Genomic DNA, 25,194 nt, shown 5'->3' with positions numbered 1-25,194 from the left:
GTTGCTATAAAAATTCAGTTTTTAGAAGACAACTTCAATTACTTTTTTCTTTTCTTTCAATTTATATGCTTTGCCTTCTTATTTTATGCTACAGTTTCTCATAATCTGCCCTTCAGTCATTGAACCCACTCTTGAAACTAAACAAAAAAGTTAAGGCAAAAATCTAACTATACTACAATATCTTGTACCCATATATAGCCACTTCTCTGGGAGAGAGGGAGGTAGAATGTGTTTCATGGTTTTTCCATACCCAAGATTAATAATTCAGTTGCCATTTTAAAAGTTTAATTCAGTTGGAAAATGTGATTTTTATACTGCTATGAAGTGATATAATTATTAAGGTATAAAAAACTGAATTTCTGTCTCTTTTACTGAAGATGATACAAGAGTTTCTCTTGTCTTTTCATGGCTGAAAAATGTCATATTGATTGTAATTATGTGACAGTTAAGGTGAGAAACACATTATATTGCTATAAAAAGTTTTTGGGTTTTTTTAGGTCTTCCTACATTGTCCTCCTCCTGAAATTCTAGAGCATGTTCAGAGTAATTTAAGGAAGATTGATCTGTGTTTTTGATTTGTTCTGAAATTTAAAGATAGATTTAAATTTGGATTTGAGTATGAGTGTTTAGTTGTTAGTAAAATATATCCCAAAAAGGTGTCCCAAAAGTCTTAATACAATTTGAAAACTTAAAACTGTACTAAGGCTTTTGGGATATTGTTTTTTTTTTTCAAATGCTTTACTAACTTCTGATTTACATCATTCATTTCTGCCAGATTTTGAGTTACACATTTTCTCCCTGTTTTTCCCCTAACTGTTTTTTGCCCCAAAATAGCAGTCCCACAGTATATCCCCTCCTCCAAACTGCTCTCTCACATATCTTCTCTCATACCCCCTTTGACTTTTCCAGTAGGGCATGGTGGATCTCTATGTCCCAGTGCCTGTATATCTTCTTTCCTAATTACATGTAAAATAGTATTATTAATAGTATATATAAATATATATGTGTATATATATATATTTAAACATTTGATTTTAAAACTTTGAATTCCAGATTCATTCCTTTCCTCTCTTGTCACCCGCCCTTACTGGAAAGATAAGCAGTTCAGTATAGATTGTATATGTGTAGCTTATGAGAAACATTAACATAGTTGATATATTGTAAAAGACTGACTATATTTCCTTCCCTCCTGTCCCACTTGTTCTGTTCTCTACTTTGATCCCTTTTCAAAAGTGGGTGCTTCCAACTTCCCTCCCCCCCCCAGCCTGCTCTAAATTCTATCATCCCCCCTCTCATCCCCTTCCCCCCTACTCTCCTGTAGGGTGAGATACCCTATTTAGTGTGTATTTCATTACCTCTCCAAGCCAAATTCAATGAGAATAAGGTTGACCCATTCCCTTTTGCTTTCTTATTCTTCCCCTCCATTGTAACCATTTTCCCTTGCCTCTTCTATATGAGATAGTTTACCCTATTCTGTCTCTCCCCGTCTCCTCTCATTATATTCCTCGCTCACCTCTTAATTTCACCTTTTAAGTATCATCCCTTCCTAATAAATTGGTCCTGTGCCTTCTATCTATGTCTACCTGTAAACATATATACACACATTCACATATGTGTTCATACACCCGTATACCCTCCGATATAGACATATCTATATATATATATATATAAGTTATATATATATATATATAAGTGTGTGTATATCTATATATCTATATATATTCCCTTCAACTATTTAACTATTTTCATACTGAGAAAAGTTTCATCAGTTACAATTATCGTTTTTCCATGTAGGAATGTTAATAGTTACACTTTGAAAGTTCCTTATGGTTTCTTTTCCCTGTTTACCTACTCATGCTTCTCTTGCTTCTTGTATCTGAATGTCAGATTTTCTATTCAACTCTGGTTTTTTCAGGAAGAATGATTGAAAGTCCTCTATTCCACTGAATGACCATATTTTCCTCTGAAACATGATACTCAGTTTTGCTGGGTAGGTGATTCTTGGTTTTAATCCCATCTCATATCATATTCCAAGCCCTTCAGTCCCTCAGTGTAGAAGCTGCCAGATCCTGTGTTATCCTGCTTGTGTTTCCACAATATTCAAATTGTTTCTTCCTGGCTGTTTGTAATATTCTCTCCTTAATATGGGAATTTCAGAACCCGGCTGTAATATTCCTAGGAGTTTTCTTTTTGGATCTTTTTCAGGAGGTGATCAGTGGATTCTTTCAACCTCTTTTTTTCCCTCTGGTTCTAAAACATCAGGGCAGTTTTCCTTGAGAATTTCTTGGAGGATGATTTCTAGGTTCTTTCTTTGAGCATGGCTTTCAGGTAGTCCAATAATTTTTAAATTATCTATCCTGGATCTATTTTCCAGATCAGTGGTTTTTCTAGTCAGATATTTCACATTGCCTTCTATTCTTTCATTTATTTGGATCTGTTTCATAGCATCTTGTTTTCTCATAAAGTCATTAGCTTCCATTTGCTTCAGTCTAATTCTGAAGGAATGATTCTTCTCATTGAGCTTTTGAGATTCTTTTTCCATCCAGCAAATTTGGCTTTTTAAGGCATTCTTCTCCTCATTGCCTTTTTGAGCCTCTTTTGCCATTTGAATTAGTCTGGTTTGTTGTTGTTGTTGTTTTTTTTTAAGCAATTGGGATTAAGTAACTTGCTCAAGGTTACACGGCCAGGTATTTCTGGGTGGGTGCTAAGTGTCTGAGCCCAGATTCGATCCCCAGGTCATACCAACACTGGGGCCAGTGCTCTTACTCGCTGTGCTACGTGGTCGCCCATAGTCTAGTTTTTAAGGTGTTATTTTCCTCAGTCAGGCTGTTGACTCTCATTTTGCAGTTTTCTTTCATTGTTCTCATTTCTCTTCCCAATTTTTCCTCCACTTCTCTTATTTGCTTCTTAAGGTCCTCTATGGCCTGTAACCAGCTTGTATTTTCCTTTGATGTTTTTGATGCAGGAGTTCTGACTTCACTGTCTTCCTCCTGTTCCATGCTTCGATCCTTTTTGTCCCCAAAATAGGAGTCTAATGTTGGGTTCTTCTGTTTGCTTTGTTTCCTTTGCCTGGGCATTTTGCCACTCAATTACTTGACTTTTGGGCTTTTTGCCACAGTAGGACTCTGCTACCAGTCAGAGGAGCTTCTGTCCCAAATGCTGGGGTTTTCTCAGCTGCTGGAGGTATTATTTGGGAACCCTTGCTGAAGCCACCACATGCTCTGGCAAGCTGGACACACACCCCAGGACCTCCACCCTTGACTGCAACCAAGATACAAGCAGGTTAAAGCAAGAGTAATTACCCCTCAGACTGGTTGCTTGGTCCCCGTACAAAATGCAGGCCACGAGCTGAAGCTGCCATGTGGCAGCCTCCCTGCACTGCAGCCCTCAGCGGCTTCTCGGGGGGCAAAAGCTGTCACACTCCCAACTACTGGGTCCCAAAGTCTATACTGCACTGATCTCTCACTTTGTCCTTTGCATCTATGTGTTGATAAATCTGTAAATGACCACAGCTGCTGGTGATCTGGAGTCCCTCCAGCTGGTGGCTGGTCAGGCCCGCCCTGGGGCTAAAACCTCAGTGTGGAGCTAAAACCTCAGTCTGGAGCTAAAACCTCAGTGTGGAGCTGGGCTCTGCTCTTGGAGCGCTGTGCTGGCCGATTCCTGCTGGCCTGCCGGTCTGTCCTCAGCGGGAGATTAGCTTCTCTGTGTTATTTTGTGGGTTCTGCAGGTCCAAAGTTTGTTTAGAGTCCCCTTTTAAATGAATTGGGGAAGGTGGAAGCCAGGAGCCGTGCAGAGGACCTGCTTCTACTCTGTCATCTTGGGGGATATTGTTTTTAAAAAATGAATTAATAGCTTCATAAAATCCCCAGAAACAGAAAATAGCCACATAAATATTAGAACTTAACAACAAACTTTCATGTGTGAAAAGCTTTTAAATTTTATTCATTTTTGGTAGAGGGTGTTCTTTAAAATTGATAAATTATAATGGTACGTGGCTGCACTTTAACCAAAATCTCCCAAAGCTTCATTTTTGGAGCAATATATTTTAGCTATGGTAAATATAGAAAAATTTTGCAGACAGAAAAAAACATTTAATTTTGTACATAGGTCAGTCATGGCAGATAATGGGAAAAAGCCATGGAATCAGGATAAGAACTATATATAGTAAGATTTAAACTTAGGCTAAGGCAGTGGGGGACTTCATAGCCACCAATATAGACCTGTGTAATTAATGGCAGGGAATGGAGATAGTAAGAGAAAGAGAGAAGACTGGAGTCCATTTATGAGTTTATATATATTTTTTAATTTTTTTTTTTAGCCTTTTGGAGGGCAATTGGGGTTAAGTAACTTACCCAAGGTTACACGGCTAGCTTTTTTGTCTGTGTGTTAAATGTCTGAGGCTGGAACTGAACTCAGGACCTCCCGACTCCAGGGCCAGCGCTTTATTCACTGAGCCACCTAGCTGCCCCTAGAGATGCATTTTTACCCTTTATTGAAAACTAAGACAATAAGGGAAACTTGGAGCCAAAAAAAATATGCTGGCCATCCCCTACAGCAAAAGTCCTTAGTCTTTTTTCATTTCCTAGACCCCTTTGGCAATTTATTTTTTTTTAATCAAATGCTTTATTAACTTCTAGTTTACATCATTCATTTCTGCAAGATTTTGAGTTACAAATTTTCTCCCCATTTTTCCCCTACCCACCACTCCAAAATATCCCCTCCTCCAATCTGCTCTCTCCCATAATTTCTCCCATACCCCCTCCTACATTCCAGTTGGGAACGGTGGATCTCTTATGTCCCAGTGCCTGTATGTCTTTTTACCCAGTTACATGTAAAATAATATTAATAATAGTGTTTATATATATATATATATATATATTTTAAACATTTGATTTTAAAACTTTGAATTCCAGATTCATTCCCTTCCTTCCTGGTCACACACCCTTACTGGGAAGCAATTTAGTATAGGTTGTACATGTGTAGCAATGCAAAACATTTCTGTAGTGGATATATTGCAAAAGACTGACTGTATTTCTCTCCCTCCTATCCCACCTCCCACTTGTTCTATTCTCTACTTTGATTCTCTCCCTTTTCAAAAGTGGGTGCTTCCAACTTCCCTCCTCCACAGCCTGCCTTCCCTTCCATCATCTCCCGTCTCATCCCTTTCACCTGTACTCTCCTGTAGGGTGAGACACCCTTTTTTAGTGTGTATGTCATTCCTCCCTCAGCCAAATTCAATGAGAATAAGGTTGACCCATTCCCTTTTGCCTTCCTATTCTTCCCCTCCATTGTAACCATTTTCCCTTGCCTGTTCTGTATGAGATAGTTTACCCCATTCTGTCTCTCCCCATCTCCTCTCATTATATTCCTCTGTCACCTCTTAATTTCACCTTTTAAGTATCATCCCTTCCTATTAAATTGGTCCTGTACCCTCTATCTATGTACACCTGTACACATACATACACACATTCACATATGTATTCATACACCCATATTCTCTCCTATATAGACACATATATGTATGTGTGTGTGTGTATTTCTGTTCCCTTAAACTCTTCTCATACTGAGAAAAGTTTCATAAATTACAATTATCATTTTTCCATGTAGGGATATAAATAGTTCCACTTTGATAATAAGTTCCTTATGATTTCTTTTCCCTGTTTACCTTCTCATGCTTCTCTTGCTTCTTGTATCTGAATGTCACATTTTCTATTCAACTCTGGTTTTTTCATCAAGAATGCTTGAAAATCCTCTATTCCACTGAATGACCATATTTTCCCCTGAGATGTGATACTCAGTTTTGCTGGGTAGGTCATTCTTGGTTTTAATCCCAACTCCTTTGCCCTCTGGAACATCACATTCCAAGCCCTTTGATCCCTCAGTGTAGAAGCTGCCAGATCCTATGTTATTCTTATTGTGTTTCCACAATATTCACATAGTTTCTTCCTGGCTGCTTGTAATATTTTCTCTTTGATCTGGGAATTCTGGAACCTGTCTATAATATTCCTAATTTTCTTTTTGGGATCTTTTTCAGGATGTGATTGGTGGATTCTTTCGACCTCTATTTTGCCCTCTGCTTCTAAAACATCAGGGCAATTTTCGTTGAGAATTTCTTGAAGGATGACTTCTAGGTTCTTACTTTGATCATGGCTTTCAGGTAGTCCAATGATTTTTAAGTTATCTCTCCTGGATCTATTTTCCAGGTCAGTGGTTTTCCCCAATGAGATATTTCACATTGCCTTCTATTTTTTCATTTGTTTGGATCTGTTTAATATTATCTTGATTTCTCATAAAATCACTAGCTTTTATTTGCTCCAGTCTAATTCTGAAGGAATGATTCTTTTCAGTGAGCTTTTGAGATTCTTTTTCCATCTGGCAAATTTGGCTTTTTAAGGCATTCTTCTCCTTTTTGACTTTTTGAGCCTCTTTTGCCATTTGAGTTAGTCTGTTTTTTAAGGTGTTATTTTCTTCAGTCAGGTTGTTGCCTCTCATTTCATAATTTTCTTGCATCATTCTTATTTCTCTTCCCAATTTTTCCTCTGCTTTTCTTATTTGGTTTTCAAAATCCTTTTTAAGGTACTCTGTGGCCTGTAACCAGGTCATATTTTTTTTGGAAGCTTTTGGTGTAGTAGTTCTGACTTCACTGTCTTCCTGCTGTTCCATGCTTTGATCCTTTTTGTCCCCAAAATAGGAATGTAAAGTTGGGTTGTTCTGCTTGCTTTGCTTCCCTTGTTTGCTCATGTTGCCACTCAATTACTTGATTTTGGGGCTTTTTGCCACAGTAGGACTCTGCTACCAAACAGGGGAGCTTCGTCCCAAATACTGGGGTTTTCTCAGCTGCCAAAGGTATTAGTTGTGTGCCATCTCTGAAGCCTCCACACACTCTGGCAAGCTGGTTGCACACCCCAGGACCTCCACCCTAGATAGCAATCCAGATTCAAGCAGATTAAAGCAAGAGCGATTTCCCTGGTTATCCCTGAGACTGGTTGCTTGGCCCCCCCTACAGTCTGCAGGCCAAGAGGTGAAGCTACCACGTATTGGCTGCTCAGAGGCAGCACCTCAGCAGCTTCTCACCCCAGGGGCAGAGGCTAACGGCACTCCCAACTGGATCCCAAATTCCACAGTGTACTGACCTCACTGTGTCCTTAGCATCTACGTGTTGATAATTCTGGAAGCCTCCACAGCTGCTGGTGATCTGAAGTCCCTCCAGCCAGTGGCTGGTCAGGCCTCCCCTGGGGCTAAAACCTTGGGCTCCTGTGGGGCCCTGGTCAGCTCCCAGAGCCCTGTGCTGGCCACTTGCTGCTGGCCTACCAGGCTGTCCTCAGTGGGAGGTTAGCTTCTCTGTGTCATTTTGTGGGTTCTGTAGCTCCAAAGTTTCTTCAGAATCACCCTTTACATGAATTGGGGAGGTGAGAGCTGGAGCTCTGGGGAAGTCCTCCCCTGTTTCTACTCCCCCATCTTGACTCCACCCCCACGCCTTTGGCAATTTATTGAAGACTATGGATCCCTTCTCAGAATCCTGTTTTGAAATCCATGAAGTAAAATGCATTGGTTTATAAAGGAAACCAGTTATAGTGAAATACACTTATAAGTTTGTTTGTTTTTTTAAGTTCACAGATCGCAGGTTAAGGGCCCCTGCACTAGACCCATAGACATTGAGAGACCTCCTAAAGATGCAGTGCCCAGAAAGCCATGTGCTCTGGAGGAAGTAGCCACTTCTGCAGAGGGGGCACTTGGGGCTGCTAGAGTGTGTGTGGGGTTTCACTGACCTATGGAGGGGCGTCCTTAGATCTATGACTGCTTGAGCTGTTACCACTGAGCTGGTTGCTGGTGTTAGAGCTAGAATGATACCTGACCACACTCCTTCACATCCCCTATGTACTATGATATACAGTTTTACATAATAAGGCTCAGTGAAATAAAACCAAAGTGTTTTTATAAGGTCTGAGGAGAAAAGTCATTATTGACCAAGGGATCAACAGCTGTTTCTGGAGGCAAGGCAGCATTTGAATTGGTATATGAGAGCTAGCAATTTCACAGGTTAAGAGAAGATGGGAGGTCATTCTTTATATAGGGGAGAGCATAGACAAAGGCACAGTGCCTGTTCAGGGGTAAAGATGGGGGGACAGAGAGGAATCCGTCTTGATTAGACCATAGTAGTACCAGTAGATAGGCCTGGCATCAAGAAGACTCATCTTCCTGAGTTCAGATCTGGCCTCACATACTTTCTAGTTCTGTGACCCTGGGCAAGTCACTTAACCCTGTTTGCCTCAGTTCCTCATCTCTAAAATGAACTGGAAAAGGAAATGACAAACAGCTCTAGTATTTTTGCCAAGAAAACCCCAAATAAGGTCACAAAGAGTCAGACATGATGGAAAAAAGATTGAACAACTCAATACTTAATTATCAAGCAACCCAAATGCCAATTTGGGTTAATTTATTTGTGTATGTGTATGTGTGTGTGTGTGTGTATAGTATTTTGCATATATTTCTTTTTTTCCCCACAGAAACCCTGTGAGTTAGATAATTCAAACAGTATCATTCCTTTTTTACAGAGAAAAGTCATAGGTGAAAAGAAATTGAGTGATTTGCCAAAGGACACAAAAGTGGCAAAGCCAAGATGGAAACGCAGTCCTTGATTCTGAACCCACTGCTTTCTTTGCTAGCCCATATGGACGGTAGTTTCAGCTACACTTCTCACCTCTGGTCTTGTATCCCTGACCTTCATAACCACATCCCTTTTACCTTACAGCCATTGCAATGCTTATAGCCCTAAGTATCATATTCTGTTGACTTTTCTCTTCGAGAGTAATTTCAAGTCTGTGTGGCTTTTTCATTTAGCGTTAATTTAAAAGGGAAGAAGTAATAGTTAGGAATAACAATGAAAAGAAGAACCATACACCAAAGTACAGCAAAGTATAAATGTGGAATAGGAGTCAGTAGTTTGTACTCTGCCCCCCACATCAGACCTCATTTGGAGGATTGTGTTCCATTCTAGGTACTAGTTTAAGAAAAGCATTGATAAGCTAGAGAATGTCCAGAGAAGGGCAGCCAAGATGTTGAAGGGCCTTGAGTCTGTATTACATAAGAATTGAAGAAATTGAGTGTATTTAGCTTGGAGAAGAGAAGAAACATGGGGAGATAGGATTGCTGTGTTCAGTTAAGAGATGCCTTGTAGAAGAGGGACTAGACTTGTTTTATTTGGCCCCAGAGGGCAGAACCAGGAGTAGCACATGGAAGTTGAAAAAAAGGTAAATTAGGTTCAATGTCAGGAAAAATCTCCTGCTGGGGAAAGCTGTCTGAATACGGAATGATCAGCCTTGAACTGTGGGTTCCCCCTCCTTAGAAATCTCCAGAAGGGAAAACTCATTGGGAATGCAAGAATGGCCATTCCTTTCATGTATGAGATGAATTAAATGTCTGCTAAGACCCCCTCTAATTCTCAGGATCTACAAGTGTGAATCTGACCAGTATTCACCTGACCAGCATCAAGCTAGGGCTCTTTATACTCACTCTGAACCATCAGAATCTAAGCAAGGACCAAGTGAGGGTTGGGCTGGTGCTCATTGTGAGCTAGAGTGATTTGGATTGAAGACATAGTTCATAAAAAAGAAACCTAGGCTGTAAATTATCCCCAAGATATCTTGCTAGGTTTCAGCGATCAAAATTTCTGTTCCTTTGGGCAGAGCATCCACAGGTATGGGTATGATTCCCTAGGTGGACAGAGGGAGAGGAGAGAAGAAGGGAAGAAAGGAAGGAAAGAAAGAGCTACATTGCCCAAATGGAATTGGCCAGTTGGGTCCCCAGTGTGGCAGCTACTACTACTCACAAGTTGTTGTTGTTTGTTCTTCATTCTCAAAGAGGACCACGACAGCATCAGGAAGGTGATGCCATGACTTGCAAGTGAATTGGATTTCAGTGAGGGAGTGCTGTGCAAAGTAACCAGCCTCACTGTCTCCTCCCTGAGGGTCTTCACCTCCTAGAGTGATTTTATTTTATTTTTTTGACTAAGTAATAGAGGCCATTCTTTGCCTCATTTTTACCTAGCCTTAATCACTTAATGGGCATTACCTCATACAAACTGAGACCTGAGAAAGACCTTAGCTCAAAAAGGCCAAGGCCTCCCACTGCATCCAGGGCCATCTCCAGTCATCCTGATCTATATCTCACCATTGGACCCAGATGGCTCTGGAGAAGAGAGTGAGGCTGATGATTTTGCACAGCCCTGCCTCACTTAAATCCAGTTCACTTGCAAGGTATAATATCTCCTTCCTGATGTCATGATCCTTTTCAAGAACGAAGGACAAACAACAAGAGCTAACTAGGCTGATCTGCACTTGGCTTCTAACTCTTCAGCAGAGTCACTGGCTATGGCCACCTTTTCATACTATCCTGCCAGAACTCCTTACTGTAAGATTTTTAAAACCTCAGCTAGGCAGTATTGGCTATTACTACATTGTCCGCATTTTGTTTTTTATTGTAAACTTAGTTACCAAAAAGCAAACATATTAGTATACAAAGAAAAACACCAAAAAGAGAATTGTCAAAGGAACTGTGAACTATTATGTGCAGTTTATGTTTAAGATGTATGTGTATATCTAACATAAGTACATATACATATATATTATTTAAAACATATAAATTATATATAAATTTATATATAAAAATTAGTATAAATTATATATGTGTGTATAAATATATACAGAGAGAGTGTGTGATTGAGTTCTGGCCCTCAAGAAGCTTGACATCTCTAAAAGAATGCATAAATTGTCAACATGAGTACTCCCTCCAAATGCAAATGGAAGCCTCTCTAAGCCTTAGTAGACAGTTTTCTGAATTGCAAAATTTAGCACCTGGTTGGTGGTCAACCTTTTGGTAATGAGCTGAGTAACAGTAACAAGATTAATACAGTTTTCCCATTATCCCAAACTTTAATACTTCGGCCTCCAAAGTAATCACATATCCAGTTTCATATCTCCACTTTCTGTACCAGACCCAGTTCAGTCATCCCAGTGAACACCAAATCTTTCTAGAGAATATAGGGAATAGAGAGAGGTATTGTAGAAAATATAGTTATTCTAGAGGATTTATTTAGGCAAAGATACCTAAGTATGCTGTAAAGACAAAGGTGACAGTGTGGTTCTGTAAAAAGATCACTATCTCTGGGGGTTCAAGAACCTGTTTTCAAGTCCTGCTTGTGAAGCTTTCCACCTATGTGTCCTTAGGCAAGTCACAACTTCCATGAACTCAATTTCTCAATTGTCTTATCTGTAACCCAAGGGGATTAGATTGCCTCTGGGCTCCTTGATCCAGATCTATGATCTTGGACTTGGTTTAGATAAGGAATGTGGTAGGATGGGATAGATTAGATAGCCCTAAACTACTCAGAATTATTCTCTGCTTGAGTCTTTGCCATCCCTTTGCTTTTCAGAATTCATCAGAATTGCCAGGAGCCCTGCTTGACCCCACCTAAGCCTACTCTCCTTTTCTCATACTTCTGAACCTTTCTCAAAGCACCAATAAAAACTCATAATTCTTAGGCTACTGATCTCACTAGGGTGTTAATATGATTAATATAATTTATGCATGTGTCTATAAAAATATGATTAGTCACACCATCCTATTATAGAGCATAATCCATTCCTAGGAAATGAGGGAATTTTAATACAAAAGAATCTTTTCTTATTGTAATATGTGTGAGATCATTTTGAGTTGAAGATCATTTCAGTATTCCCTACTCAGCCCAGACCAGCAACTATATCTACTCTACCTAAGGCCCCTACTTACTAGTCTACATCTATAAGTAGAAGTAAATCAAATATAGTTGCATTAAAAGTTGCAAACTGTTGCATAAGTTCAGTAAAATATTGTTTTTACTGTATCATCATTTATGAAGAACATGTGGGCTGACAGAAAGAACTGGGAATATTGGAAACCATGGGAATGTCAGTAAGAATAAATTCAACAGGATACAGGAATACAGACTATCAAGATAGCTTAAATTTTTTGTGTACATACAGATGAAATTTCAAAGGATAAATGTAAAATTACATCCGAGTTTTAAAAAACAACTTTGAGAGGCTGTTGGGAGAAACATAGCTGGATTGTTTCTTTGGGAAAAAAATCTGGTATTTTTAATTGACTTAAAGATGAGTCCTTAAAGATGACATCCAAGAAATCGAATGCTACATTAAAAAAAAATGCTATGACTAGATGTATTTTACGTTAGATTGTAAGATCTTTGAGGGGCAGAAAATGTCTTTGCCTCTTTTTGTATCCCTTGGACTTAGCAAAGGGCCTAGCATATAGTAGGTGCTTAATAAATGTTTGTTGATTGATTAACTAGACTGGTGCTAGTACAACTGTCTTTGCTCTGATTAAACCATATATGGAGTATTGTGTTCCTTTCTGGGCTCTTATGTTTTGTGAATGACATCGATAAGCTGGAGAGAATCCAGAGGAGAATGACTAAGATGATAAAGGATTTTGAAATCATTTCATGTGTAGACCAATTGAAGGGAATGTTTATCCTGGTAAAGAAAAGTCTCAGGTGAAACATGATGGCTATCTTCAAGTATTTGAAGCGTTCTCAAGAAGAGAGATGAAAATTTGTATAACTTGTCCTCAGAGGACAGAACTTAGTGCAGTAGATAGAAATTATAGAAGCAAAATCTAAGATTAATATAAGGAAAAAATCCTAGTTGACTATAAGTGGAATAATTTGCCTTAGGGGTAGTGGGTTTCTCCTTCTAAGGGTATGCAGTAAGAGACTAGATGACAATTTAGGAGTATGTTATTCAGAAGATTACTGTTCAAGTTGGAGTAGATGGCCTCTGGGGTAAGAATCTTTGATTCTGTGATTAATAATTATTAAAGATTTAAAATAGCTGAGAGCTGAAAGAGATCTTGGAACTTTTATGTTCCAATCTTCCCCCACATTTTTGCGTAGATGAGGTAATTAAAGTTGGAAAAAGACACTGAGTGGCAGAGCCAGGACTAGTACCCAGTCTCCTTATTCCCATCCCATTATTCTTCCCACAGTGCCAAAACGGATATGCTCCTTAGAGAAGGCATGTATTCCTGTACCATTCCAGTGCTCATCCCTTTGACTTAAACCCATGGTCTTTGGCTGTCTAGGCCCCTTCCCCTAGTACCTACTACTTTTGCTTTCTGGTTAATCTCTTGGAGTCCATTCAGTCTTTCTCTCTCTAAAAGTCTTGTGTGCATCCTGCTTGGGCCATAGCTATACTTTGATGGACAGACATTCCATATGATGCATTTAGCTTAAAAACAATAGAATATATTGTTGAAAGGAGAGATTCTTCCACATTTTTTTTCAGATTTGAATTATGATTTGGAAACATTTTTGATTGATATTACAAGATGTAATTTTTCCCTTTAACTTTTAATTACAGTGTATACATAGGAGAGTTAGTATAATGTTATTTTTGCTATTATCTAACCAATACATTGAGTAGTTAAAAATTAAGTTTACAAAATTACTGGTAAATCTGAAAATAAAAGAATGTGAAGAGCAAGCTTTGATCTGTGAGTATATAAGCATGCATAATTATTGTTGAAGCTTAGATTTAATTAAATTTGTTCATTATACCGTTTCAAGTAATTTAAATTAGTCTAAAGGTCATTTTGAATAGATCCAAGTTAGTTTGGGAAAAAGTTTGGCATTTACCTTATTCTGCCTGAAGAAAAATGGAGAAAAAAAAATCAATTGAGTAGCAGTTCAGTGGAGTGCAAAAAAATTAATTCACATGGATATCCTATTTGGTTCATCTAAAAATACGTGGACTAGTGGGTGGTAATAAATCATTTGATTATATGTCAGATTACTTGCAAAATTCCAACTATGTAATTCTGAGAACTAATTCCTTTTATTATCAATATAATGCATTCAAACTTTTAAAAAAAAAATACAGTGTCTTTTAACCAAATGCATCTACCATAGCACCACTCTAAATTAGCCAGAGAACAAAAATTTTTAAACTGTTAAGAGATAGATAGGATGTTAGAAATCATCTAGTCCCACCCCCTCATTTTACAAATAAATAAACTGAGATCTAAAGCAGTAAAGTGATTTTGCTCAACATTATTCCAAAGGGATTAAGCTGAACAAGCTGTGGTATATGAATGTAATGGAATACTATTGTGCTATAAGAAACGAGGAGCAGATGGACTTCATATTTACCTGGAGAGGCTTATACGAACTGATGCTGAGTGAGAAGAGTAGAATCAAGAGAAATTTGTACACAATTACAGATACAATGTATGTGTGACAACTAACTTTGATAGACCGGACTCTTCTCAGCAATTCAGGATTATAAGTCAACCCCAAAAGTCTCATGATGGAGAGAGATGTCTGCATCCAGAGAAAGAACTAGAAAGAACTGAATTTGAATCCAGATTGAAGCTAACTATTTGTTCTTTTTCTTGTTTGGTTTTGTTTTCTCTTTTCTGTTGTTCATTCCATCCATTACAATCCTTGTTTATAACCTGAATAATGTCTAATGTGAAAGTATTTGCAGATCCTGTACTCGATTGTATGCCACCATGGGGGGGGGGGGGTAGGGGAGGGAGGGAGAGAAAATTTGAAACTCAGGGAGTTGTGAAACTGAATCTTGTAAACTAAAAGTAAACAAACAAATTAATAAAGACCAAATAATAATAATAAAAAAAGAAATGGAGCTGAGGTTTTAATCTAGAGCCTTATACTTCCAACTCAGGGTTCTTTCCACTACACTAGTGAATTAGCCACGAGTTTTTAAAAATTCCTCCAATAGATTTTGGTTTTGTGAGGGGAAATGTCTCAATCTAGGAAGAGGACCTACCTAACTTCTTTTTCTGATGATGATGCTTTTAATTCTCATACAGCCCCTCCCTGTGGAGAGGGAGTACTAAAAGTTTAAGTCAGTAAAAGGGTGGATATAATTGTTGATTATATTTTACTCTTACTAAGGATACTAGAAAGATTATGAGAGAACAAAGCATTAAAGGGACAAAATTAGCTATTCTTACCTTGTAGGAACCGGCCAATCATCAAGCATTTATTAAGTGCTAGGTATGTGTCAAGCTCTATGCTAAGTCCTGGGGATACAAAAGTCATATCACCCCTGCTCTCTGGGAGCTCACAGTCTAGCAAGAAGAAAGCAGCATGTTTACAGATAAAAATAATACAGGATAGTTGGGGGAGGGGTGAGAATCAGGAAGAGCTTTATATAAAAGAAATCACTTGAGTCAATCTCAAAGGAAGTGAGGGATAATAAGAGTTGGAGGACAGAGAGAGCCATAAAAAGTCACAAAGATGGGAGATGGTGTCCTGTAGGTGAAAAGCAGTAAGAAATCTAATCAAATTCGACTGTAATGTGTGTGAGCGGAATAATATTAATACAAATGGAAAGGTAGAATGGGGTCAAGTATTAAAGAGCTTTAAATACCAACCAGAATTTATGTTTACTCCCTTAGAAGTTGGAAAGCCATTGATGACTGTTGAGGAGAGGAATGACTTGGTCAGACCTGAATGTTAGGAAAATCACTTTGGCAGTGCTTTGGAGGAAGGATTAGAAAGGAGAGAGATTTGAGACTGGGAAATCAATTAGGAAGCTGTTGCAGTAGTCTAGGCAAGAGGTGATGAGATCCTGAAACTTGGTGGCCATGTGAGTGGCAAGAACGAGATAAATGTTGTGTATTTGGAGGTGGCAGTGGAGCCAAGATGGTAAAGAAAAGGCAGATTCATCTGAGGTCTCCCCCCAAACCTCTCCAAATACCTCTAAGTAATTTCTCAGAACAAATTCTACAGCAGCAGAACCCACAAAAGGATGGAGTGAAACATTTTTCCACCCCAAGACAACTTTGAAGGTAAGCAGGAAAGGTCTGTTGCACCAGGGTGAGAGAGGAGTGTAGTCTAATGCAGACTGTGCCAGCCCAGACCTGGACCCAGCAAACCAGGAGCAGATCTTGGGGTTAGCTCAATAGTGGCAGCAGTGGTGGATTCTGGATCTCTCAGCCCATAGATGGTAAGGGAGTTGGACAACTGATCAGAAGGTTATTATAGGGGTCCCTTTCCTAGGACTGGGAGTAGGACTCTGTTGAATTGTCCATGCTTGGACCTCTATTCCAGTCTTGGGTCTCAGTCTCAGGGCTTGGAAGAGTACTTACACAACCAGAGCTTGTGGCCACAAGGGAGCTGGGACTTTGGTCACAGTTCCAGGGTGGAAAAGAGTGCTTATGGTCACTCACAGAGAAGCGCACAGTACGGAGAGTAGTAAATGCATCGCTCCCTAGATCATGCCACCTTGGAAGAACTGAAAACTTACAGGTCCCCAGAATTATTGCTGAGAAGAGCTTCACAAAAGACCTTAAATTTGAGATAGTGCCCTCTCCCCACTGGAAACAGAGCTCCACTTTAGCATAGAATTAAAAGTCAAGAAATAGGGTGGAAAATGACCAAATGGCAGAAAAAGATCCTGAGTATAGAAAGTTACTGTGGTGATAAACAAGGTCAAAACACAAATTCAGAAGAAGACAACAAAGTTGAAACTCCTACATCCAGAGCCTCACACAAAAAAAATGAATTGGCCCCAGGCCATAGAAGGGGTCAAAAATAATTTTAAAAATCAAGTAAGAGAGGTAGAGGAAAAATTGGAATGAGAAATGAGAGTGATGCAAGAAAATCATGAAAACAGAGTCAACAGCTTAGTAAAGGAAGCAAAAAAAATATTGAATAAAATAACACCTTAAAAACAGAAAAGACTAAATGGTTTAAAGAGGCACAAAAATCCATTGAAGAGAAGAATTCCTTGAAAATCTGAATGGGCCAAATGGAAAATGATATACAAAAATTTGCTGAAGAAAATGCTTCCTTAAAAAGAAGAATTGGCCAAATGAAAAAGAAGGTACAAAAGCTCACTGAAGAAAATAATTCCTTAAAAATTAGATTCAGGCAGGCAGAAGTTAATGACTTTATGAAACATCAAGGAACAATGAAACAAAGTGAAAAGAATTAAAAAATAAAAGAAAATATGAAATATCTCATTGGAAAAACAACTGACCTGGAAAATAAACCCAGGAAAGATCATTTAAGAATTATTGAACTTCTCTGAAAACCATGATTAAAAACAGAGCCTAGACATCATCTTTCAAAAAATTATCAAGGAAAACTGCCCTGATGTCCCAGGACCAAAGGGGAAAAATAAAAATTGAAGGAATTCAGTGGCCATTTCCTGAAAGAGGTCACAAAATAAAAACTCCCGAGGCAGAGTCAAGATAGCAGAGTAGAAGCAGGACCTCCAAGCAGCTCCAGCTTCCACCTTCCCCAATCAATGTAAAAAGGGGACTCTGAACAAACTTTGGAGCTACAGAACCCACAAAATGACACAGAAAAGCTAACCTCCCGCTGAGGACAGCCTGGCAGGCCAGCAGGAATCGGCCAGTGCAGTGCTCTGGAAGTCGAAACCAGGCCCCACGTGAGCTGAAGGTTTAAGCCCAAGACTGGGTCTGACCAGCCGCCAGCCAGAGGGACTCCAGATCAGCAGCAGCATTGGTGATCCAGAATTATCAACACATAGATGTGAAGGACAAAGTGAGAGGTCAGTGCAGTCTGGACTTTAGCACCCAGTAAGTGGAAATGCGTCAGCTTTTGCCCTCAGGGCGAGAAGCTGCTGAGATGCCTGGCACAGCCAGCCAGCGCCACATGGCAGCTTCAGCTCCTGCCCTGCAGAGTGTAGGGGGACCAAGCGACCAGTCTGAGGGGTAATCACTCTTGCTTTAATCTGCTTGGATCTGGATTGCGGTGCAGGATGGAGGGCCTGGGGTGTGTGTCCAGCTTGCCAGAGTGTGTGGAAGCCTCAGAGAGGGCACCCATCTAATACCTCCAGCAGCTGAGAAAACCCCAGCATTTGTGACGAAAGCTTCCCTGTCTGATGTCAGAGTCCTACTGTGGCAAAAAGCCCAGGGATCAAGTGACTAGGGGCAACATGACCAGTCAAAGGAAACAAAACAGACAGAAGATTCCAACATTAGATTCCTATTTTGGGGACAAAAAGGAGCAAAGCATGGAACAGGAGGAAGACAGTGAAGTCAGAACTCCTGCACCAAAAACATCAAAGGAAAATATGAGTTACATATGGTTACAGGCCACAGAGGACCTAAGAAGCAAATAAGAAGTGGAGGAAGAATTGGGAAGAGAAATGAGAACAATGCAAGAAAATTGCAAAATGAGAGTCAACAACCTGACTGAGGAAAATAACACCTTAAAAACCAGACTAATTCAAATGGCAAAAGAGGCTCAAAAAGGCAATGAGGAAAAGAATGCCTTAAGAAGCCAAATTTGCCAGATGGAAAAAGAATCTCAAAAGCTCAATGAGGAGAATCATTCCTTCAGAATTAGATTGGAGCAAATGGAAGCTAATGACTTTATGAAAAATCAAGATGCTATTAAACAGATCCAAACAAATGAAAGAATGGAAGGCAATGTAAAATATCTCATGGGAAAAACCACTGACCTGGAAAATAGATCCAGGAGAGAGAATTTTAAAATTAGTGGACTACCTGAAAGCCATGATTAAAGTAAGAACCTAGAAATCATCCAGGAAGTTCTCAAAGAAAACTGCCCTGATGTTTTAGAACCAGAGGGCAAAATAGAGGTTGAAAGAATCCACCGATCACCTCCTAAAAAAAGATCCCAAAAAGAAAACTCCTAGGAATATTATAGCCAGGTTCCGGAATTCCCAGATTAAAGAGAAAATATTACAAGCAGCCAGGAAGAAACAATTTGAATATTGTGGAAACACAATCAGGATAACCCAGGATCTGGCAGCTTCTACACTGAGGGATTGAAGGGCCTGGAATATGATATTCCAGAGGTCAAAGGAGCTGGTATTAAAACCAAGAGTCACCTACCCAGCAAAACTGAGTATCGTGTCTCAGGGGAAAATATGGTCATTCAGTGGAATAGAGGACTTTCAAGCATTCTTGCTGAAAAAACAAGAGTTGAATAGAAAATTTGGCATTCAGATACAAGAAGCAAGAGAAGCATGAGAAGGTAAACAGGGAAAAGAAATCATAAGGAACTTATCAAAGTTGAACTATTAACATTCCTACATGGAAAAACAATAATTGTAACTAATGAAACCTTTCTCAGTAGTTGAAGGGAATATATATATATATATATATATATATATGTGTGTGTGTGTGTGTGTGTGTGTGTGTGTGTGTATGTCTATCTATATATGTGTCTATATATGAGGGTATATGGGCATATGAATACATATGTGAATGTGTGTATATATGTTTACAAGTATACATAAATAAAGGACACAGGACCAATTTAACAGGAAGGGATGATACTTAAAAGGTGAAATTAAGAGGTGAGCGAGGAATATAATGAGAGGAGATGGGGAGAGACAGAATGGGGTAAACTATCTCCTATAGAAGAGGAAAAGGAAAATGATTACAATGGAGGGGAAGAATAGGAAGGCAAAAGGGAATGGGTCAACCTTATGCCCATTGAATTTGGCTTGAGGAGGGAATGAAATACACACTAAATAGGGTATCTCACTCTCCAGGAGAGTGGGGGGGGGGGGTGAGAGGGGGAATGAGGGAAGGGAGGGCAGGCTCGGGGGGAGGGTATTTGGAAGCACCCACTTTTGAAAAGGGACAGGATCAAAGTAGAGAACAAGTGGGAGGTGGGATAGGAGGGAGGGAAATATAGTCAGTCTTTTACAACATATCTACTATGTTATTGTTTTGCACTAGACACACATGTACAACCTTATCTTCCCAGTAAGGGTGGGTGACAAGGGAGGAAGGGAATCAATATGGAATTCAAAGTTTTAAAATCAAATATTCAAATACACACACATATACTATTATTGATACTATTTTACATGTAATTGGGAAATGAGATATACAGGCACTGGGTCATAGAGATCCACTGGAAAAGTCGAAAGGGGTATGGGAGTAAATATGGGAGAGAGCAGACTGGAGGAGGGGATATACTGTGGGACTGCTATTTTGGGGCAGTGGTTAGGGGAAAAACGCGGAGAAAATTTGTAACTCAATCTGGTGGAAATGAATGATGTAAATCAGAAGTTAATGAAGCATTTGAAAAAAAAAATAATGAACAACTTCAGCAAAGTTGCAGGATATAAAATAAACCCACATAAATAATCGGTATTCCTATGTATTACCAAAAAAGATAGGAGAAATTTTACTTAAAATAATTAGAAACAGTATAAAATACTTGGGAATCTACCAGCCAAGATGCATCCAGGAGCTATATGAACATAATTGCAAAACACTTTTCACACAAGTAAAGTCAGATCTTAGAGAAATATCAGTTGCTCATGATAAGCTGAGTCGATATTATAAAAATGACAATTCTACCTGGACTTATTTATTCATTGCCATACCAATCAACTAACAAAAAATTATTTTTAGATCTAGAAAAATAATAAAATTCATCTGGAAGAACAAAACATCAAGAATATCAAGAGAATCAGTGAAAATTATATGAAGGAAGGTGATATAGCAGTATCAGATCTCAAACTGTATTACAAAGCAATAATCATCAAAACAATTTGGTACTGGTTAAGAAAGAGAGTGGTGGATCAGTGGAATAGATTAGGTTTAAAATATACAATAGTAAATGACCATAGTAATCTAGAGTTTGATAAATCCAAAGATCTGAGCTTTTGGAGCAAGAACTCACTGTTTGATTAAAAAAAATTTGCTGAGAAAACTGAAAAGCCTTTTGGGAGTAACCAAGCATAGACCAACATCAATTAGGGAATGACTGAACAAGTTGTGTTTTATAATTGTGATAGAATATTATTTTACTATAAGTAATTACAAACATGGTACTTTCAGAAAAAAAAACAACTGGGAGAAGTTATATGAACTGATGCAGCATGAAGTAAGCAGAACCGGGAGAATATCATACAAAATAATTGCAATATTATACTATGATCAACTGTGAATGATTTAGCTGTTCTCAGCAATACAGTGATCCAAGACAATTCTGAAGAAAATATGATGAAAAATAATGCTGTCCTCCAGAGAGAGAGATCTGAAAGAGCATGAATGCAAATTGAGGCATTTTTTTTCCTTGCTTTTGTTTCTGGTCTGTTTTCTTTTGCAATATGGCTAATATGGAAATATTTTCTATTATTTCATGTGTGTATATATATGTATATACATATAAAATCTATATCAAATTTCTTGCCTTCTGAAGATGGGGGCAGAGGAGAGAAGGAGAGATTTTTTGAATTCAAAATTTTTAAAAGATGTTTTTTTAAAATTTCACACATAGGGGCGGCCAGGTAGCACAGCAAGTAAGAGCACAGGCTCCAGTGTTGAGAAGACCTGGAGATCGAATCCTGGGCTCAGACACTTAGCACCCACCCAGAAACACCTGGCCATGTAACCTTGAGCAAGTTACTTAACCCCAATTGCTTAGGGGCGGCCAGGTGGCTCAGCGAGTAAGAGTACCGGCTCCAGTGTTGGGACGACCTGGAGATCGAATCCTGGGCTCAGACACTCAGCACCACACCCAGAAATAACTGGCCGTGTAACCTTGAGCAAGTTACTTAACCCCGATTGCTTAAAAAAAAAAATAAATAAATAAAAATTTCACACATAATTGAGAAAATTTTAAATTAAAAAAATACACATCTGTGAAAAAAGAAATGTTTATATACAGAATTCCCCTTCATCACTCTGTGTGGAATACACTGGTGATTAAGCCATGTTTTCTGTTTTGTGTGAAAGGATTTACTTAAAAACAACCATGCATTAAGCATCTCTAATGTACAAGGCACTGTTCTAGATACTTGGCCTACAAAGATGGTTCTAACATATAGCCTAGTCTCAAGGAGCTTATATAAACTGTGGGGAAGAAAGTCACACAAATAACTATTGTGCAGGGGAGAGCAATATAGCTCTCAAGAAGTCTAGGCAGAGTGCTATGAGAAATTTGAAGCAGGGAGAAAACTTTGAAGGGCTAATGACCACGTTATAAAAGAATTAGCATGTGAGTTTGACCTTATAGGAAACGTAGGACATCAACAGATGGATATGTTATAGGGAAAGATCCATTCATGATTGAGAAATAGTGTGAGGAATCCCTAAGAAATGGATTAGGGCATGACAAGAACAGGCTAAAGTATGTGGAACAGACAAATAGCATGGAACACAGACTGTATGGAGAGTAACATGAAATAAGGCTGGAGTTCAATTTTATAAGGCTTTTGAAGGCTAAAGTCAAGAGTTTAAATTTTCTTTAATATGAAGTAGAAACCTATTGAGTGACCATTTGAATGGAGAAGTAACAAGTTTTAAACCATTCATTAGGAAGATTGCCCCAAAGGCATCGGTGTGGATGGTGGATTTTGTAGGAGGTGGACTGAAGTTTGGAAGACCAGTGAGGAGGTGATCGATTATAGAGGTCTGCTGAAGATGACCTGTACTAGGTATAGCACAAAAATGAACGAGAGAGGGATTGTAGGTTTAAATGATCAATGAGGCAAATTTGGATGTCTGGACAATTTAATAGATAGGAAAAATTGCTTTGCTTTAATGATCTCTGATTTCTCTGCTTTAACGACCTTTAATGACTCATACAGCGCAGTAAAAGTTTGTAATGAGGACCTGTAGTCCTGAAAAAGACTGCATTATTTTCAGGATGTTTCATTTGAGAAGATCACCAGAAAAATCAGATTATTTAAAATTCAATTATTACTTTCCTCTAATCACTTACTCTGATAAAATAATATTGAGCTGTGAACTGACCAAAAGGAAGGGAATTGGAAGAAAATTAAGCCAAGAACTTGTGTAAGAATCCTTGTGAGGTGTGCAGATGGCCTTAGACAGTGATATATACCTTTCACCAGCTCTAAGGAAAAACTGACTGCCTCTCGGTACTGCCGACAGATACTCCTCAGCAGATACTCAGTCATTCCCTTGTGTCAGTTTTCTGTTGCTGAGTTCAAAGACCAATCCAAGAATAAGAACTGTAGTTATCTTGCAAATCACTTAAAAGGTAAGCTCAGTCTCATTAATTAATTATTTGTTTAATCAATTAGCTTGAGTCCCCACCCCAGGAGAACTAGGGAAATTGCTTTAATGGGCTGTCCCTCCTCTCTCACTCACACCTCAAACTTAGCAGTTTAAACACATATTAACAATACTGGTCATATAATTTATTAATAGTAATCAGTAATATAGAAACATAGGTGAATATTTATAAGAAGTATTGGCTGCAATGGAATTCACAGCCAAAGTCACCTCTGTGCCCTGGGAAAGCAAAAGAAAGAAGTTGCCGACTAAAAATTTCTCTCAGCCATTATCACCCACCAGCTCCTCCAAAACACTGGAACCACAGTCCAACACATCAACTTGGTAGTTAATGCAGTTCCTCTCAAAATAACATTTTTCTCAGTTCATCTCAGAAATGCTAATCTGCTCTTCTCCTCGGTTCTCATCAGAGATGAAAAACATTTAAACTCATTTAGGTCCTGTTAGGAATTCTCAGACCATCATCTCTGCATCATGTTTCTTCCACAGAAACTTTCTTTAGAAGCTGTTGAATGTTGAGTCTCTCACAGGTTTCTTCTCCAAAGGCAATTAACTGTCAGTCACTTAGGAGGGAGATTTCTTTAGTCTTTTCTAGGTGCTTCAGGCAGGACAGCTGGGTGGCACAGTGGAGAGAACCCCAGACCTGGAGTCAGAAAGACTGAGCTCAGATCCTCTTGAGCCTGGGCAAGTCACTTAACCCTGTCTGCTTCCATTTCATCATCTGTAAAATGGAGAAGGAAATGGCAAACCACTGTAGAATCTTTGCCAAGAAAATCCCAAATGGAGTTATGAAGAGTTGAACATGACTGAACAAAAGTGTGTCAGGCAACAGAAGGGCAACAAGCATTTATTAAGCTTTTACTTGTGTGCCAGATTCTCAGCTAAGTGCTGGGGACACAAACACAAGATAAGAGCAAGACTATCTGTGCCCTCATGGAACTGACATCCTAATAGAGAAAAATAGCACACAAAAGGGACCTGAAACACTGTAAAGGTGGGGAAAGGGAAAGGGAGAGGGAATGGCATGGGGTGGCAAAATCCAAAATGTAAGAATCAGAGCAAAGGAGAAGGCCCACCTGGGCTCCTTTCTAAAAAGGAGAACTGGGTAGGAACTCACCAATAGAAAAAAGGGTCTCAAGGGGGGTAGGATGGGACATGGTGTCAAAGTCTGTAGAGTTAGAAGTAGATCCAGGAGGGGAATTAAGAATGGTTGTCCAGAGCCCTTTCTCAAAATGGGCATTCTAGGAAGAACTCACCAGTGGGAGAAGGAAACCATAAGAGCTGTTCTGGGGTAAGAAGCTAGACTACTTCCCAGGATGATAGTCTGTCTCCAAGATTCTCAAGGGTATATTAACAATATCAAAACTCTCTATCTATGTTGAACCTTATTTCACCTTTAAACCCTTAAACCAGATCAATTTATGGCTTCTGATCCTCTCAAATAGTATTGTAAACTCTTTTTTTTTTTTTTTTTTGCCTTTTGGAGGGCAATTGGGGTTAAGTAACTTGCCCAAGGTTACACGGCTAGTATTTGTGTGTGTGTGTTAAGTGTCTCAGGCCTGAACCGAACTCAGGTCCTCCCGACTCCAGGGCCGGCACTTTACTCACTGCGCCACCTAGCTGCCCCACCTATTGTCAACTCTTAAAAATAGGAAATTTAAGTTGATAATTTTTTATTTATCTTGCTTTGCTTCCAAGAAACAAGCTTTGCCATTTACTGCTCAAGATTACCAGGAAGGAACAAGTGTTCATTTTTTTTCCTATTTTATTTGGTATTAAAAAATAATTTCATTTCAATTGTCATTATAAAATGTGTTCGGTTTAATTTTAGGGATACAACTGTACAGACACTTACTCTTCAGCCTTCTGTAAAGGATGGTCATATTATATATGAAGACTCTCCACTGGTCAGTATTTCAATCATGAGTGAATATTTTTAATAATTGTTTTTAGAATGATAATTGCCATTTAGCCTTTGGGAAGGGTACAGTCTCCATTTTAAAAGTGGAAATTCCTTATCATATCAATTTTGAGGACATATGTGTAAATGTTAAACCTGGAAAAAATTCTTTGTATTTGTTCTGTTTTTCCTGTCTGGTGTGTGAGGGA

At 38.9% G+C, this 25,194-nt stretch overlaps 1 protein-coding gene across 3 annotated transcripts in view; it reads left to right on the top strand.

The window, feature by feature from the left end:
• VWA8 (von Willebrand factor A domain containing 8) overlaps positions 1–25,194 on the top strand; it is a 442,846-nt gene that overhangs the window by 219,466 nt on the left and 198,186 nt on the right. For all 3 annotated transcript variants that reach the window (XM_069068654.1, XM_069068653.1, XM_069068655.1), the window contains exon 22: positions 24,917–24,992. In XM_069068654.1, the coding sequence (XP_068924755.1) occupies positions 24,917–24,992 (76 nt within the window). The remainder of the gene's footprint in view (positions 1–24,916; positions 24,993–25,194) is intronic.

The sequence above is a fragment of the Petaurus breviceps genome, unplaced genomic scaffold (genome assembly GCF_028583685.1).
Source record: "Petaurus breviceps papuanus isolate PSGF00001 unplaced genomic scaffold, PetGlider_PUasm1.0 90769, whole genome shotgun sequence".
In the NCBI taxonomy this organism is placed as follows: Eukaryota; Metazoa; Chordata; class Mammalia; order Diprotodontia; family Petauridae; genus Petaurus; species Petaurus breviceps.
Note: the sequence above shows the minus strand (reverse complement) of the source record. Positions and strands in the feature narration are given on the sequence as shown.